General features: G+C 38.9%; 2 protein-coding genes across 6 annotated transcripts; both read right to left on the bottom strand.

Moving 5' to 3' along the window:
• Positions 1–397: 397 nt before the first annotated feature.
• tuba5 (tubulin alpha 5) lies at positions 398–8,199 on the bottom strand. Its single transcript, XM_067526594.1, has 5 exons — positions 6,938–8,199; positions 4,812–5,037; positions 3,141–3,289; positions 1,080–1,760; positions 398–1,004 (listed from the first exon to the last, which is right to left on the bottom strand). The coding sequence occupies exons 1-5, from the start codon at positions 6,938–6,940 to the stop codon at positions 711–713; spliced, it is 1,353 nt and encodes a 450-aa protein (XP_067382695.1). The 5' UTR covers positions 6,941–8,199; the 3' UTR covers positions 398–710.
• Positions 8,200–8,407: 208 nt separating this feature from the next.
• LOC137139401 (kelch-like protein 12) lies at positions 8,408–14,810 on the bottom strand. 5 transcript variants are annotated; one of them, XM_067526589.1, is made up of 13 exons: positions 14,475–14,807; positions 14,262–14,375; positions 13,419–13,645; positions 13,064–13,217; positions 12,663–12,880; positions 11,608–11,757; positions 11,372–11,486; positions 11,186–11,292; positions 10,907–11,102; positions 10,590–10,748; positions 10,026–10,124; positions 9,755–9,941; positions 8,408–9,401 (listed from the first exon to the last, which is right to left on the bottom strand). In XM_067526589.1, the coding sequence occupies exons 2-13, from the start codon at positions 14,317–14,319 to the stop codon at positions 9,275–9,277; spliced, it is 1,797 nt and encodes a 598-aa protein (XP_067382690.1). In that variant the 5' UTR covers positions 14,320–14,375; positions 14,475–14,807; the 3' UTR covers positions 8,408–9,274. The 5 variants fall into 5 exon arrangements, 4 of the variants coding, with proteins under 4 accessions (XP_067382690.1, XP_067382691.1, XP_067382692.1 ...); XM_067526592.1 differs by having other exon boundaries at positions 9,291–9,423; positions 14,475–14,809; XR_010916310.1 differs by lacking the exon at positions 8,408–9,401 and adding an exon at positions 10,450–10,496 and having other exon boundaries at positions 9,803–9,941; positions 14,475–14,810.
• Positions 14,811–15,062: the final 252 nt, after the last annotated feature.

Here is a 15,062-nt window from a genome sequence, read left to right as displayed (position 1 = left end):
CATCTTTGCATCCTGTGTTTTTTTTTCGCGTTCCCCTTTCTGCATTCGTCTTTGAGTAAGTCTGCGCTTAACCTTTGTTACTTGTGGATGAGCTTACTTTGGGGCACTTTTAGCATAATGCACTGTTTTTTCTCATTATTTGTTAATGTATATGTTTTATTTAGGCTTCTGGACTTGTGTGTCTTTATGTCAAGATTCACAGTAAAATAAGTCAATTAATGTATTAGCTGGTTTCCAAATTTGTTCAAACACAGCTCACATAACATATGAAACTTTACCAACCTCTCATACAAAACAAATCCTTTGGTTTCTGTAATAAAAATGCTTTATGTGCTTTCTGTTATTTTGTTGTGAAAGCCCATATAATGGCAAATAATGAGAAGGTTCATCACTTCAATCATTTTCTACATACTGTATTTTAATAAGTTCAGAATAATACAAAAAAGGGTTTAAAGGAAAGACATGGTTAATTTTACCAATGTGTGTGGAAGCTTGAACAACAAGAAAATAGGGCAAGAATCAGCTCAGAAAAAATAATTTTACAGTTGTATCACTACTTCCTTAAAAGTGTATTATTGTTGTATCTGTTAAATGGACTGGGAGATCAAGAACAGAGAGCCCGGCCAAAATTGAAAATGGAACATGATGGTTACATAGCGGAGGATAATATCAATGCTCTGCACAATCGCAGCGCTAAGACTTTCCAAGGTTTAGTATTCTTGGTCATCATTTTCAGAATCTGTGGACATTTGACCCAACTCTTCATAATCCTTTTCCAGACAGGCCAGGTCCTCTCTGGCCTCTGTAAACTCTCCTTCCTCCATACCTTCACCTACGTACCAGTGGACGAATGCACGCTTAGCGTACATAAGGTCAAATTTGTGGTCAAGACGAGACCAGGCCTCTGCAATAGCAGTGGTGTTGCTCAGCATGCACACAGCCCTCTGAACTTTGGCCAGGTCTCCACCAGGAACCGCAGTAGGTGGTTGGTAGTTGATGCCTACCTGTTGAAACAAATAGAATAACCACGAAGATAAAGTGTCTTAAGCTTTACTTGTTACCTTCATAGTGTTACTCACCTTGAAACCAGTGGGGCACCAGTCAACAAACTCAATGGAACGTCTGGTCTTTATATTTGCAATGGCAGAATTCACATCCTTAGGCACAACATCACCTCGGAAGAGCATACAGCATGCCATGTACTTGCCACGACGTGGATCACATTTGACCATCTGATTGGTCGGCTCGAAGCAGGCACTTGTAATCTCGGACACAGTCAGCTGCTCATGGTAGGCCTTTTCAGCAGAGATAATCGGTGAGTAGGTAACCAGAGGGAAGTGGATTCGTGGAAAAGGGACCAGGTTGGTCTGGAACTCCATCAGATCAACATTCAGGGCACCATCGAAACGAAGTGAAGCAGTGATGGAGGAAACAATCTGACCAATCAATCTGTTGAGGTTGATGTAACCAGGACTCTCAATGTCCATGTTGCGGCGACAGATGTCGTAGATGGCCTCATTGTCCACCATGAAGGCACAGTCAGAGTGCTCCAAGGTGGTGTGGGTGGTCAGGATGGCATTGTAAGGCTCTACCACAGCAGTGGACACCTGGGGAGCAGGGTAGACAGCGAACTCCAACTTGGATTTCTTGCCGTAGTCGACAGACAGACGCTCCATCAGCAGAGAGGTGAACCCAGAGCCAGTGCCACCTCCAAAGCTATGAAATACGAGGAAGCCCTGAAGGCCTGTGCACTGGTCAGTCTGATGAGAAAGACAGTTTCAAAGAACTTAAAGTTATTTATATAAAATGTGACAATGTTTATGACAAAAGAACCAGTGTGACAACATGAAAGATGTCACTCAAAGCAAGAAACCTATTGATTATCAATTTTAGCTCAATGATTAAAGCTTTGTTTTAAGACATAATATTCATGTGTTTTGTCAGTAGCAACTATTTGGTGAAGACAGTGGAGCATTTAGCATCCATGGAGTCAGGATATTACCCCTGGGAGTTGGGGACACCAAGAAGAGACTTACGTTATTTTGGTGGATAGAAACATGACTTGGAATGAATGATAATGTTGTTCTGTTAGATGTGCGAAATATGCAAGAGTTAGTTAAGGGGTTCAGTGACTGTATTCACATGTACTTAAGTAACCTGGGTACTGGAAACCATGTATACATAATGCAGCAGTGGAATCTGATTTCTTCTCCACCTCTGACTTATTTTGAAAGCCTGGCTCACAGATTTGAACTGTTTAGTGACAGAAAATGCTGCTGTGGTTATGTCACAGCGGAATGACAGCAGGAAAAGACAGAGGAGAGATGCACACAGATGATCCACAGTGCGAAATCTACAGGGAAAGTGACTTATTTAACCTTTCAGTTAAATTTTCTTTCAGACTTTAGACAGATGTTGGCATCGCCCCGTTAATGATTTCTACTTTCATTCATTCTTTCACTAAGCTGCTTGTTCCTGTCTGCGGCCTTTTGTTATGCACCCGTGTAGTTGGAGACAGCAGATTATAAACATGGCAGAGAAATCAGTGTTATCTTGCAGATATCTACCTGGGGAAATCGGGTTCCCCTAATGTAATACCCTATTTACGCAAACCCTTTTTACCATTAACATGATGGTTAAGAAATCAGCTTTTCCGAGAAAGCAGACCGTAACCTGTTTACTTAAATCCAGGTAAGCTCAGACAAGAAAGACAAACAAAACAAATCAACCAAAAGAAAAAGGAGGCAGGCTGTCAATCACATTTGATGGTCTGATAGACCTGGTGATAGACATCACCACAGTTTGAGTAAAGAAAGCAAATAAGCTAAACTCTACTATTAATGTAAAAGCTTGACTTGAAGAGAATATTTATAATACATTTTGTGAACTTGAATTAAGTAACTTAAACATCCATAGTAAAACACACAGAGGCTGGATTTAAAATGAAACAATATAAAATCCAGTCAATCAAATCAGCAAAGATCAGGAAAATTGTAACTCCAATTTTAATAACATATAATTGTAATACATATATATTTAAAGTCTTTATAGATTGAGTTATATGAAAATAATTTCTAAATAAGAACTTCATTGTTCTTCTCAAAAACAAATTCCAACTAGATGTAATTATTATCACTGACCATTTTACGAACACGCTCCATGACTCCATCAATGATTTCTTTCCCAACAGTATAATGACCACGAGCGTAGTTGTTGGCTGCATCTTCCTTTCCAGAGATTAGCTGCTCAGGGTGAAAGAGCCCTTTGTACTTTCCAACCCTCACTTCATCTGAAAAGAAAGATTTTTATTTTTAGTTGGAACAATCAAATATTCTGATAACTAAATAGACCAGACAGTAACAAAATGTGATTGCTTTCCAGAAACACGGTAATGTCCAACTTTGTAGTTTATCACCTTTAAACTTTACAAATCTACTGACTCATTTGAGGTACATTTAACGTACGGGCAACTGTGACGCATGAGGTAGAAGGGTTGTCCCGCAGTTGCTGTTTCGATCCCCAGCTCCTCTGGTCACATGTCCCTGAGCAAGAAACTAAACCCGAACTTAGTTGCTTTCGGTGAGTGTTGGCCAGCTGCATAGCAGCTCCCCCATCAGTGTATGAGTGTGTGTGTGATTGTGAGTTTGAATGGGTGAATAAGAAGCAGTGTAAAGCGCTTTGAGTGCCAATAGGTAGAAAAGTATATAAGTGCAGACCAGGATGCAAACTTCACTGTTAACCTGACATAACAATGTTGCGCATACAACAAAAATGGTTTACAGTACATATGAAAAGGTTATAATAAACAAAATTTTAAAAAGTTAATAAATTGATATTTATTTTTCATTTCAGAATAAGGGGGTCTAACTTTTGCTCATGACTGTTAACTTGACTGTGAGTCTTACTTCAGAATGATGCCAGTGGTGTTACAAAGTTACACATTATTGTTCAGTTAGGTCAGTATGAACACAGAGGTTTGGTTATAAGTGAGTGTGTGTGTGTGTGTGTGTGATTGTGAGTGTGAATAGGTGAATAAGAAGCAGTGTAAAGCACTTTGAGTACCAGTAGGTAGAAAAACGCTATATAAGTGCAGAACATTTACCATTAATGTCTTATAGCTCATTTTACTTTGTTTTCAAACTCTTTGCCAATTAAAGTACAAATTAAATTACTTGGAATATTTTCACAGTGACACAATATTTAGATACTTGGATTTAACATAATAGAACTGGGGCACACTAGCCCGTTCAGAATTAGTTTTCAATCTGAATTACAAGCGTGGCTAATAATCTGATCACCAGGAACATATTACTAAACACTCCTGATCTGATCCTTTCACTTCTTTGAATAAATACATTCTTTCAGGGCATGTTTGCCCAACGTGACAAGTTTCTTCCTCTATAAAGATATTTAATTCTTGATGATATTTAAAGTTCCTCTAGGTCTCTCCCCCTGCACTTCACAACACTATATTAAAGTGGAAGTCTACTTATAGTGATGTTGCTCTGAGCAAATTCAGAAAATGTGAAAGAATATTTTGTCTTCGAAGTTTTAAGCTCCTAAAGCATAAATTGAAAGGACATAATGGCCAGATAGTCCACACTGCAACCTGCTATTTACACAATACACCTATGTAAATGTTCGCCAGTATTGAATAAAAGGTAAAGGAGTCACTGCTGCGCTTGTTGCTTGGATACCAGTGTTCCCTCCATCAGTTGGAACAGTCGCTCGCACATAACAGGATGACGGGAACAATAATAAAAAGTAGAGATAAGAAAGGTAAAAATAACCACATATACAGGTCTACTCACCAATCACTGTGGGCTCCAGATCTACATATATTGCTCGTGGAACATGATGCCCAGAGCTCCCAGTATTGAAGAAAGTGTTGAATGGATCTTCACGAGAGTTTGCTTCTGCAGGACCCTCCAGAAAGGCACCGTCAGGGCCAATGCCATGTTCAAGGCAAAAGAGCTCCCAGCAGGCATTGCCTGTCTGGACACCTGCTTGGCCTATATGGATAGCGATGCACTCTCTCTGGGCAGAAAACAAGCAACAAAAGATGGAAGATGAGGTGCCTGTCACAACTTTCATAAATGGGGTGTCTGGTGCAAGGGGACCACCTGAACCCAAAATCGAACGTTCAAACTTCTTCATAGCCTAATATTTCCATTAGATAAACAGTTTGTACTGTATATTTGAAATCTATAATTAGTATCAACTGAGGATCTCTAAAATACATCTACAATTTACTGATTTACTTATTGAAATTATTCATCTATATGCGAAAAGTAATTCAAGATAAAGAGGCTCATCTGTGGAGGCAAAAGCCATAACCATTTGAATATGGAAAGTAATTAAATACCTAACATTGAAATAAGTGCTAAATAATAACTTTGAAATGTAAATAAATATTTAAAAAATGAATTAAAGCAGTATCTAAATTTGTGGTTATTTCCAAAATTTCCTAGTTTAAAGTTTTCAAGTTTGAAATAATTTAAGTTTAGTTCTCGGTGTTTACAAATCCACACTAAAAAATCAAGTCCAAACTTAAAAAAATATATATTCTTTTGAATGGATAAATGTCTTTTCGGGTTATCCCATGAGTTCGGTGTTGCCACAGTGGATCATTGTCCACAGGTTGATTTGGCACAGTTTTTACGCCGGATGTCCTTCCTGACGCAACTCTCCCCAATTTCTACCGGGCTTGGACCGGCACTGCACAGCTGGGGAGGGGAATGGGCTGTTCAGTGTCGTGCCCAGAGACACTTCGACATATAGCCAGGGCTGGGGATCAAATCACTGACCCTGTGGTCCGTGGACTACAGCCGCCCCTCAGAAAAAATATTCTTTTAGTTGCTCAGATTCAGTGACTCGCATTCAGACCAAATAATTCAAGTCAGGTTAAACAAGTCAAGTGACCTCAATTGCATTAGTCAAATTCAGACATAAAAAGATTCAATTTAAAACTTTGGTAGAGCATTGGGTTGGGATGCAGTAGGCTGCGGGTTCGAATCCCACCCCGCCAGGTGTTGCCCCGCCCAGCCACCAGCTCATGGCAAATCAACATGTAGAACATGTTCTGCTGTGGCAACCCCTGAAAGGACAAGCCGTGAGCTGTTGATCTTTTTAATAAACTCAGCGAGACCTTTGTCATATCAGATTACCAAAAATTTTAATAAACAAAAACAACAAAAAAAAACAGAATGGAAGAAAAAACAACTCAGAAATGAACTAAGCTGCATTGCATTGATTACATTTCACAAACAGTTGTTTCTAAGCATAAGATTCTATGGTGTCTCTTTGCTGTCATATACATCAGGTGAGTGTGCAGTTCAAGAATGTTTCATAATTTTCTATTTTTCATTGAAAGTTTGCAACACTTTTCCAATTAAATGTATAGAGTGTCAAAGACAAGACAGGCTTGATTTTGCCCTTCCATTTTCCAAGTGCCTCCAGCAGTCATGTAACAACACGTTGAGAATTTCAGCTTTTGTTTTCCCTGGAAGAACATCCCCCAAGATGATTTTTTTTTTTGGGTGTTGAGTGACATTTGTAAAACATGGGTAGAATAAAGTTCAGAATTAGATAATTTATTTAAAAAAAAAAAAACACCTAAAACCAAATTTATTGTGTGGCTGAAGGAGAAGCTGCCAGTGACTTTAAAACTCACCATAACATACTATTAACAGGCAAAGTGCAAAGATTTAAATGAAAACATAAATTTAAACCTTCGAAAGACATGAATGTTAACACAAACAGCAGCATCTTCAATTTTAAATATACTCATTGCAGAGTTTAAGAAGGTTTAAGAATATAGAATAAATTACTTCTTGCACAGTTAAAAAATTGGTGGCGTCAGTGACAGATTTTATACTTATGCACTTCACCAAACATTAAGTTTACTCATTTCCAAAAAGAAAATGCAATATCTTACCATGTTGGTCTGGATGATATAAGTGGTTGTTTTGGCTATACAATACTGAAAGTTTATATTCTGTCAACTAGGCTCCAGATCGACCGTGTATTTCCACTGCAGTGTCCTGGGATGGGAAACTTGTCTCCACCAACACAGCACTGCTCCGTCCTGCCTTCTGCCTGCCGCTTTTTATATCTGCAGACAGTCTCAACAGTGTGTCAGTCTGACAGTGCATCTTCAGGGATTAGGACTATTGGAGGAGGAGGGTGAGGACAGATGAAAAGAGAGAGGGTGGGAAGGGATGATGGTTATTACATTTAGTCTGTTTTCATTCACACGATTGGTTTAGTCACTTTTTAACTTGTTTTTGGCATGAATAAAAAACAAACTGTCGTACTTAAATCTTACTTTTTTTTTTTCTTTATCCAAATATGTGCAGTTTATTAATAATAATCTTTTGTTACCAAAGACAAAGTTAAGGATGGGGGTCAAAGGGTTGGAGGTTGTGAGATAATGATTCCGAACGGAAACAAAAAAATGGTTATTAGATCATTTCACATTTTTGGGCTTCAAACAATGACATGTTTAGGAAATGTGCTTAGTAACTAACAACTAACAGACATAACAAACATGATAGTAAATCTTAACTAGACACTATTTTAAATGAGAGGTCACAAACTCAGGTTAAAGCATTTTGTCAAAGCCAAATCAAGAAAAGTTGATTAATAAAGAGTCCCCATTATACGGTTCCCTTTATTTGGTAAAACTGTTTTGTCCTCTGATTGTTGAGATGCACAGATATCAACATTTATTTGGAGGTGAAACTATCCCAAGGGTTATCATTAAAGGAGACCTTAGGGAAACAGAGATTTAACAGTAGCAATTTGCTATGTTCAGCAATCAAAGAGCAACACAAACTGCATTAAAACAAGAACCTAATTTCTGGGGTGAGCAAAAATGCACCAACACCAGCTGCTGATCAGTGTAACTTATTAATATACTAACATTTGCTAATTAGCAGGGGTTGAAAGCAACATGGCACATTTGTGTACTGTAATTCTGTACAATTTTAGGGTTAAAAGTTTCCTTTCTTTGAGCATTTGGAATTTATGTTGCTTTGCATTTCTGATTTTAGCAGGAAATATTGTGTTGCTCCACAGAAATTAAGAGTATTTGATAGGCTTAATTATTAGTTACCTTGTAGGTTCAAACCCAAAACTCAAAGGTTAAGAAAAAATGCATACCTTAATAAAATATAGATTTAAAAGTTGATTATGAAACTATATTCCTACCAGTTTTTTTACTATTTCTTTATGTTATGGTATCTGTGAATGAGTGAATGCATCTCAAATGCAATTCAGCAAATTAAATATCAAAGAGATATTAAAATAGATTGAAAGACTGAACGTCCCATTTGCCCCCTCGATGCGATTGGCAGAAATGTCAAAAATCCAATTATTAGTCATTCCAATGAGAACACAGCCTCTCTATTGTCAGTGTCTTTATTGACTGTCCAGGCAACAGTGATGTTAGGACTTTGTGTCCTACAGGTACATGTCCAAACTAAGAAGCTGAGGGAACAAACAAATCGCATGCACCTCATGCTTATTGTGATTGTTCAATTTTGCCAAATAGAGAAAAAAAAATAAAGCGTCAACTGGTACAATTCAGTCATTTTCTTAAACAATATTCATCTCTTAATATACTGCATGGTCTGTGAAAAACAAGTATTAACCCTTAAACCATAATAAAATGATTTGAATCTAAAAGCCCTGTTCACATTGAGAAATAAGGCAATGAAATTACTATCATTATTGACCCTTTAGTGTTAAATGCCAAATGAACATACATGGTAATAAGCCAATGTACTGTAGCTAGTAGAATGGGAAGAAACATGAATAATCACTGTTCAATGTAGGTCAAAGTCATAAGGCATATAGCAGCAACTGGAGCCTAATCCACTCCATTCTTCATGTTTTCTTATGATGAGTAGAAATATATTGCACTTTGAAGACAAACTGAAAAAAAAATAATAATCTCACAGGTAGCAACAGCAACAAGTACCAGTGAAGAGAGTCATGCAAGTGGTGATGGGCTCCTTGGAGGCCTCTTCTGAGGTGAAGTCTACCACAGTGAAGCTGAATCTCTGTTTCACAGTCCAAAATAGTGAAGGGATAGTTCAGTAGATGTGGCAGCCCAAAGTGCTCTATGGATTTTGTGTTTTACCTACTGTATTTGCATACTGGCAAACATAAATCTCCCACTGTGGCTCTGTTTTAGCTGTATTTCAGCAAAGTCTAGCTGCCTGTCCTCCTTTACGCTTTTTCCTCTTGGGGTCCTCTTCCTTTGCAACGATCACTTTTCTCGTAGAACGCAGACGCCAGCATCACACCGTTGTGTCGCCATAGAAGTAACAACCTCCCAGGAGTCGATAACAGGGTCATAGCATTCGATGCTGCTGAGAAGCGAGTTCCCGTCATATCTAGGGAGAGATATGCGACAAGCTGAAGGGAACAAAGTTTGAATCATAGTAATCAGCACTGGCACGTTTATGGGCAACACACAGATGTCAGTACAGTCTGCTTTGACCCTCACAGACTTAAGAGCTGAAAATGTTTCTGTCATGGATACTGTAGCAGACACATGGATGTAGAAAGCATGAACTGAGCTTTACAGTGTGTTTTTTCCATGTGGGCTTCACTTTATGGTTGAAATAGGAGGATGGAGTACAGTGACCCTAAATCTTCCAACATACAGGTAGATTACATGTGACATGTAACTTGAAAAATCCTATCCTTAAACACTACTACACCAGAAAGAATGATTTTTTTTTACCCAGCGATGGCGTAGAGACGACCTCGGAGAACGGTTGCTCCTACGTAACACCGAGGAGTTGTCATACTAGCTACGGTGGTCCAATAGTCTGTCCTGATGTTGTAGACTTCCACTGAGTCGAGGTGTGAAACACCATCAAAGCCTCCCACTACGTAGATGTGGTCATTGAGTAAAGCGACACCAGCCCCTGAAAACACCACCAAAGTTTAAGATCAAACTTAACACACACAGTTAGCTGCAATTTTTGACTCCATCCCGCTCTCCTGCCTACCTGAGCGTTTGGTGGCCATGGGTGTAACACTTGTCCAGTGTCCTGTGTGTGGGTCATACCGCTCTACTGAATTCAGGATATTCAGACCATCGTATCCACCTGAGAGAAAACAGTGAGAATGACAATTTTAGTCATCAACAACTGACTAACAACTATTTGAGAAATTGATGAATCTTGTACGTTGTTTCACCAAACAAAATACCAAACATTTTCTGATTATGGCTTCACACTAGCTTGAATTTCAGCAATTTCTTTGTGTACAGGCTATCTGAACATTTCTATATTTTATAGAATTAGTTGAACAAAAATATACATGAATATACATCTTAAAAGTATATTCAAGAACAAGAAATGTATTTGTTCACATGAGACATAATCAGGTATCGTTTCTGAACAAAAATGTGAGTGTTGTAATATGGAGTGCCTTAATGTTGCTAGGTGAGGGAGCATCTTCAAGTCCATTCAGTTTATCTAAAAAGAAAACAATTGTAGGTAGCAGCCTTAATGTGGCCGTCCATATCAGAGGTTTACAAAACTGACATGTCATGACTTCTCTCTCCATACCTAGACAGTAAATGAGTCCACTGGCCACCACCAGACCAGCTCCCTCTCTAGCGGTCTGCATATCTCCAAGCATGCTCCACTGGTCAATGTTTGGGTCATATCTCTCCATGCTGGTATGACGCCGGCTGCCATCGAAGCCACCGGCAACATAGATCATGTCTGTTGGAGCCAAATAGTTAGGAACAAAATAGAAAAAAAAAAACACAGCTGGATTTGTAGTAATATACTTGACTGGGAGAGAAGAAAACATTCACAAGGGATTTCACAGAAGAACAAACCCGGTGAATGTGAGACATTTGGCACAAAAACGCCCTCACCTCCGAGTGTTGTGGCACCTGCGAGGCCTCGACGCACATTCATAGTAGCGACCGTGTACCAGACACCATCCTCATCTGCAGTGTAGTCCAGACACTCCACTGAGCTGAGCCTTGACCGACCATCGTAGCCTCCGATCACATAAACTCGATCGTGGAGCGATACCGTGGCCACGTAACGCCTTTTCCGTGCAATGTTCTGTTTAAGACAGACTGTGTGTTAGCCAAATCCTCTGACTTAACAAGAGGGAAAAGACTGTCTTTTATAAAATCAGCACTTACAGGAAGGAAGCTCCATTCTTGAGTTTTTGGATCATATTTCTCAACTATGTCTATTGGTGATTGTTGGCTACCAAACCCACCTATAACTAAGAGGACTTCTTTGGCACCTGAAAAACCACATAAATCACTTTTATTATGAAATACAAAGACGACACATAAGATGAAGATTAAAAATAGGATTCCCACCTAATCTGGCTTGTGTGCGTGGGCCCTGCATCTCACTCCTCAGCTCTGGTCTTAAGTGGAATTTCTTAGCCTCATCAACGAGGTCTCGACATGGCAGGCTACACCGAATGAGGGGCTAAAACGAGTCAAAACTTGCCTAATTAGGGTTGTAACTGTCACAAATATGTCAACAGATAATCCTTCAATGGAAAGCTTGGCTTATTATACAGCAACCCGTCATGTGTCGTATGGCTCACCTCAGCATCAATGACATCTGTAATGTAGCGTGGGGTCAGCAGAGGCATTCGAACAAACTCAAGCATGTCTGGCAAATAGGGTTCTCTCTCTTTTCGATTGTGTTTGACCCAGTTTAACACAGCTTCAAATACTGGCTCCTCTGAGTCCACCTAGATACAAAGAGAATACATATATATTTTTCAGTTTTTAGGTTGAAACTATCAAAAAGGTCATAATTCTACCATGTGTTCAATACTGAGGTCATAGGGGAGAAGTCGTACTGGAGTGTGTTATAATAGGAGCTGCTTCTAATGTTTCCAACTGAGTGGTCACTTCATTACGTCTTACGTAATGAAGTGTCCAGTGAATGTATTCAACTGCAAAGTAAGAATGTCTAACAGTAAGACTGTAAGTAAGTCTGCTAAGGTAAAAATAGCCAAAAACCCTAAAATCCCCACACGAAAGATGACACAAAGAGAATGACATTACTTAGGGCAAATTATGCGTGACTGTAAATTACATGTATAGTCTAGTTTTATTTTAAAAACAACAAAAATGACAGGAAGAACATTCGAGAGAATTGATGATCTATAAATCATCATGTGATAATAACTGTGTTTTCACAAAGCAAGACATGTGGTTTGAAACAGGAATTTCCTGAGCACAAAGGTAAACTTAAAATCAGGTTTTCTTCTCTGCAATTTCATTGTCAGACCAATTTGCAAGTGTGAGTGGATTTGAGGAAGGGGTACTGACTTGAGATTACAGCAGGTTGATACTTGCTTCTCTCTTTTCACACACTTTGAAAGACAATATGGAAGCTGTGAAAGTCAAGCTCAAGCCACACTAATAAAGTCAAGTCATTCTTCTCTAACCTTTGCACCTATTTTAACCATTAGTTGCTAATTAGTAGTTACTGCAGGTTTATACACAGAATTTGAAAGCTGATATATCATTATTTTTATAGACCGTTTTCAGGTGTTTTACTTTTAAAGATGAAAACAGCACAGCACAGAGCACAAAAGTGCCAATAGCATCAAAAAGTACACAGCATCAAAAAGTCCACTTCTCCTACCTGAATTTCATCACATTTTATTAGCTTTTCAACCTCTGTCTGGCTGAGCAGCATGAACTCCTCATGCTGAACCACCTCGGAGAAATGCTTCTGGGAAAAGAGCTCAGCCGCCTGCATCAGGTCAAGGCAATTGTGAGTTTCGGCAAAGTCGCGAATACCCAGACAGTTGGAGGGATCAAGCTGACTCTCCAAAAAATCACAGCATGCTCTTTTCACCCCTGGGGAAGCAAATGCGATTGTATGTACAAACATGTATTATTCAGATTCAGTTACATTCTGATAAATATATATAAACTCCTTAGTTTGACATTCCAAAGGTAGTTGATGTTAAAAATATGCCACGTCTTGCCTATACTCTCAGGTGGCCTAAATCAAGATAAAGCAGGCACGCCTAAATTTACCTTTGAGCTGCAGCAAGCATGCTGCAGGGAGCAGTTCTTGTACATTCTCCACTGTGACTAGCACAGTCTCTGTGTAGACAAAATCCAGTAGGATCTCCATAGTCGATGCATTGAGCCCTTGAATATCAACAAAAGACTTCCCTTTTTCAGCAAGCTGCAGAACCAAACAAAAACCAGAGATCCGCTCAAACATCAAGCATACAAGTGAGAGATTAGCCCCAAAAAGGCTAAAAATTAGATTAAAAAACAAAAAAACGAGACATGTGTCACGTTTTGTATGGTAGAGGTAATAAATTTCATATGTTTCTTGACACATTCACTGAAACAACAACAGCAACAAATTGTTTAATTTTACCTCACTAGTGAACATGGCACAAAAGTAGTCACTGCAGGCAGCCAAGACAATCCGGTGAGCTGGAAAATCTGTGTTCTCCACCCTCAGAGTGATATCGCAGAGTGTGTTGCTCTTGCGAAGAGAGTTCATTGCATTGAGGATGGATTTGGCATGAGAATTTGTCATGATGTCTTTGGGAGCCATGTTGCCTTGAGGGTCTCTCAAGGATTTCAAACTACTCCAAGAATCTTAAAAAAAAAAAAAAAAGACAATCTCTGTTCAGAACAGTCTTTGTGGGAAAAAGATCGTTCTGTATAATGAATGTCACATTAGTATTTGGTGAATGACTGCATGTGTGTTTTGGGGCACAACATGGGTGTGTATCCTGATATGTGTAAGATTTACACTCACATGTTCAAACAGTCAAAGTTTGGGAGCAAATAACATTATCAATTAATCTTCTGGTTTGGGTTTAGATTATTCAATGCCAGTATGTGTTTCTTTCTCTTGGCCCTAGGTCAAGTGTTCAAACAGCTTTTTGTATTCAATAAAAAGTCCAAAAAGATCTGTCTGATTATGATAATGGAAAAGTGTCTCTTTCCCCACTTGAGAAGCTATCCCATGTTTGCCACGAAATCAGATTACCATCATGCATTTTAAGGGGAAACAGTATTCCTAGATTTCAAATGCAAAACATATGATAAACTAAATAAAAGCTTTTGCTTTAGAACTCATGAATCCCAAATATAGCGTTAAAAGTGAAAAAACTGAAAAGGTCCTTTCTTTTTCAGTTACCCCTTTAATTTAGGACTATAACTTTCATGTAAGCATTTTCTTGCATGCGGTATTGCTATAGCAACTTACCGTTAAAAGATCTGAATACTTTTTCCACCACTGGGAGGCAATAACTATAGCTACACATTAGCTAGCAGCAGCCAACGACAGCTGAGGGCTAACGCCAACGCTACACAACAACAACTAAAAGAAACACAGCCATATAAACTGAGCTGGTGGCCAGAGGAAGACAGCACATGAAGCGACACACACAGAACAGCTTGTCAAGAATTTGCATAATACCTGTCGCTGCAACAAAGCAGATTCAAAACGGTTAGGCTAAGTTGCTGTGCTAGCTAACGTTAGTAGCACCAAAGTCCCTTGTCCCAGTTCTTGCTGTCAGTCACACTGTCTCAACAAAAAAAAAAAAAACACGCTGCTGCGGCTAATCCATGATTACCTCTGCAAGGTCACACTATGAGCGGACTCGTTCAAAACATGTATGTCTAATATTTCAAGATAATTCCATAATATTCCGGATACGAATTTTAATCAGCCAGAATATTTAGTGGACTAAACTGCAGCAGGTCACAGCAGCACAGACTCCACAGATTAGACGTAAACAGACCATTACGTCGCTTACGTGCGCGCTCCATCAGCCGGACGTTTAGCGGTTCCGTATTTGCTCGTTACATTAAAAATCAGCAGTCAATTGGCTTAAGACCTGTGGAACTTTGTTATAAACTTCATACACTTGTGTAAATACAGTATAATAGTAGCCTAACCAATCTACTCTGCGGTTCAGAAAAAAAAAAACTATTTTTACAGACTTATCATTCGTTGATTCATTTGAGTTATTTTTATATTATTTATTTACTTATTTTACTATGT

This window comes from Channa argus, chromosome 13 (assembly GCF_033026475.1).
Source record: "Channa argus isolate prfri chromosome 13, Channa argus male v1.0, whole genome shotgun sequence".
In the NCBI taxonomy this organism is placed as follows: domain Eukaryota; kingdom Metazoa; phylum Chordata; class Actinopteri; order Anabantiformes; family Channidae; genus Channa; species Channa argus.
This window is presented reverse-complemented; position numbering and strand designations above follow the sequence as displayed.

What these genes read in the sequence shown, in the direction of transcription:
- tuba5 (XM_067526594.1), bottom strand. An exon ending in TCTGGAGCCCACAGTGATTG is followed by an intron (nt 3,290 to 4,811) that starts GTGAGTAGACCT and finishes CTTTCTTTTCAG; the next exon opens with ATGAAGTGAGGGTTGGAAAG. An exon ending in TGGAGCGTGTTCGTAAAATG is followed by an intron (nt 1,761 to 3,140) that starts GTCAGTGATAAT and finishes CTTTCTCATCAG; the next exon opens with ACTGACCAGTGCACAGGCCT.
- LOC137139401 (XM_067526589.1), bottom strand. Translation starts at nt 14,319, where the DNA reads ATGTGTAGCTATAGTTATTGCCTCCCAGTGGTGGAAAAAGTATTCAGA. An exon ending in CAGATGTCATTGATGCTGAG is followed by an intron (nt 11,487 to 11,607) that starts GTGAGCCATACG and finishes GACTCGTTTTAG; the next exon opens with CCCCTCATTCGGTGTAGCCT. An exon ending in CGTCTCTACGCCATCGCTGG is followed by an intron (nt 9,402 to 9,754) that starts GTAAAAAAAAAT and finishes ATCTCTCCCTAG; the next exon opens with ATATGACGGGAACTCGCTTC.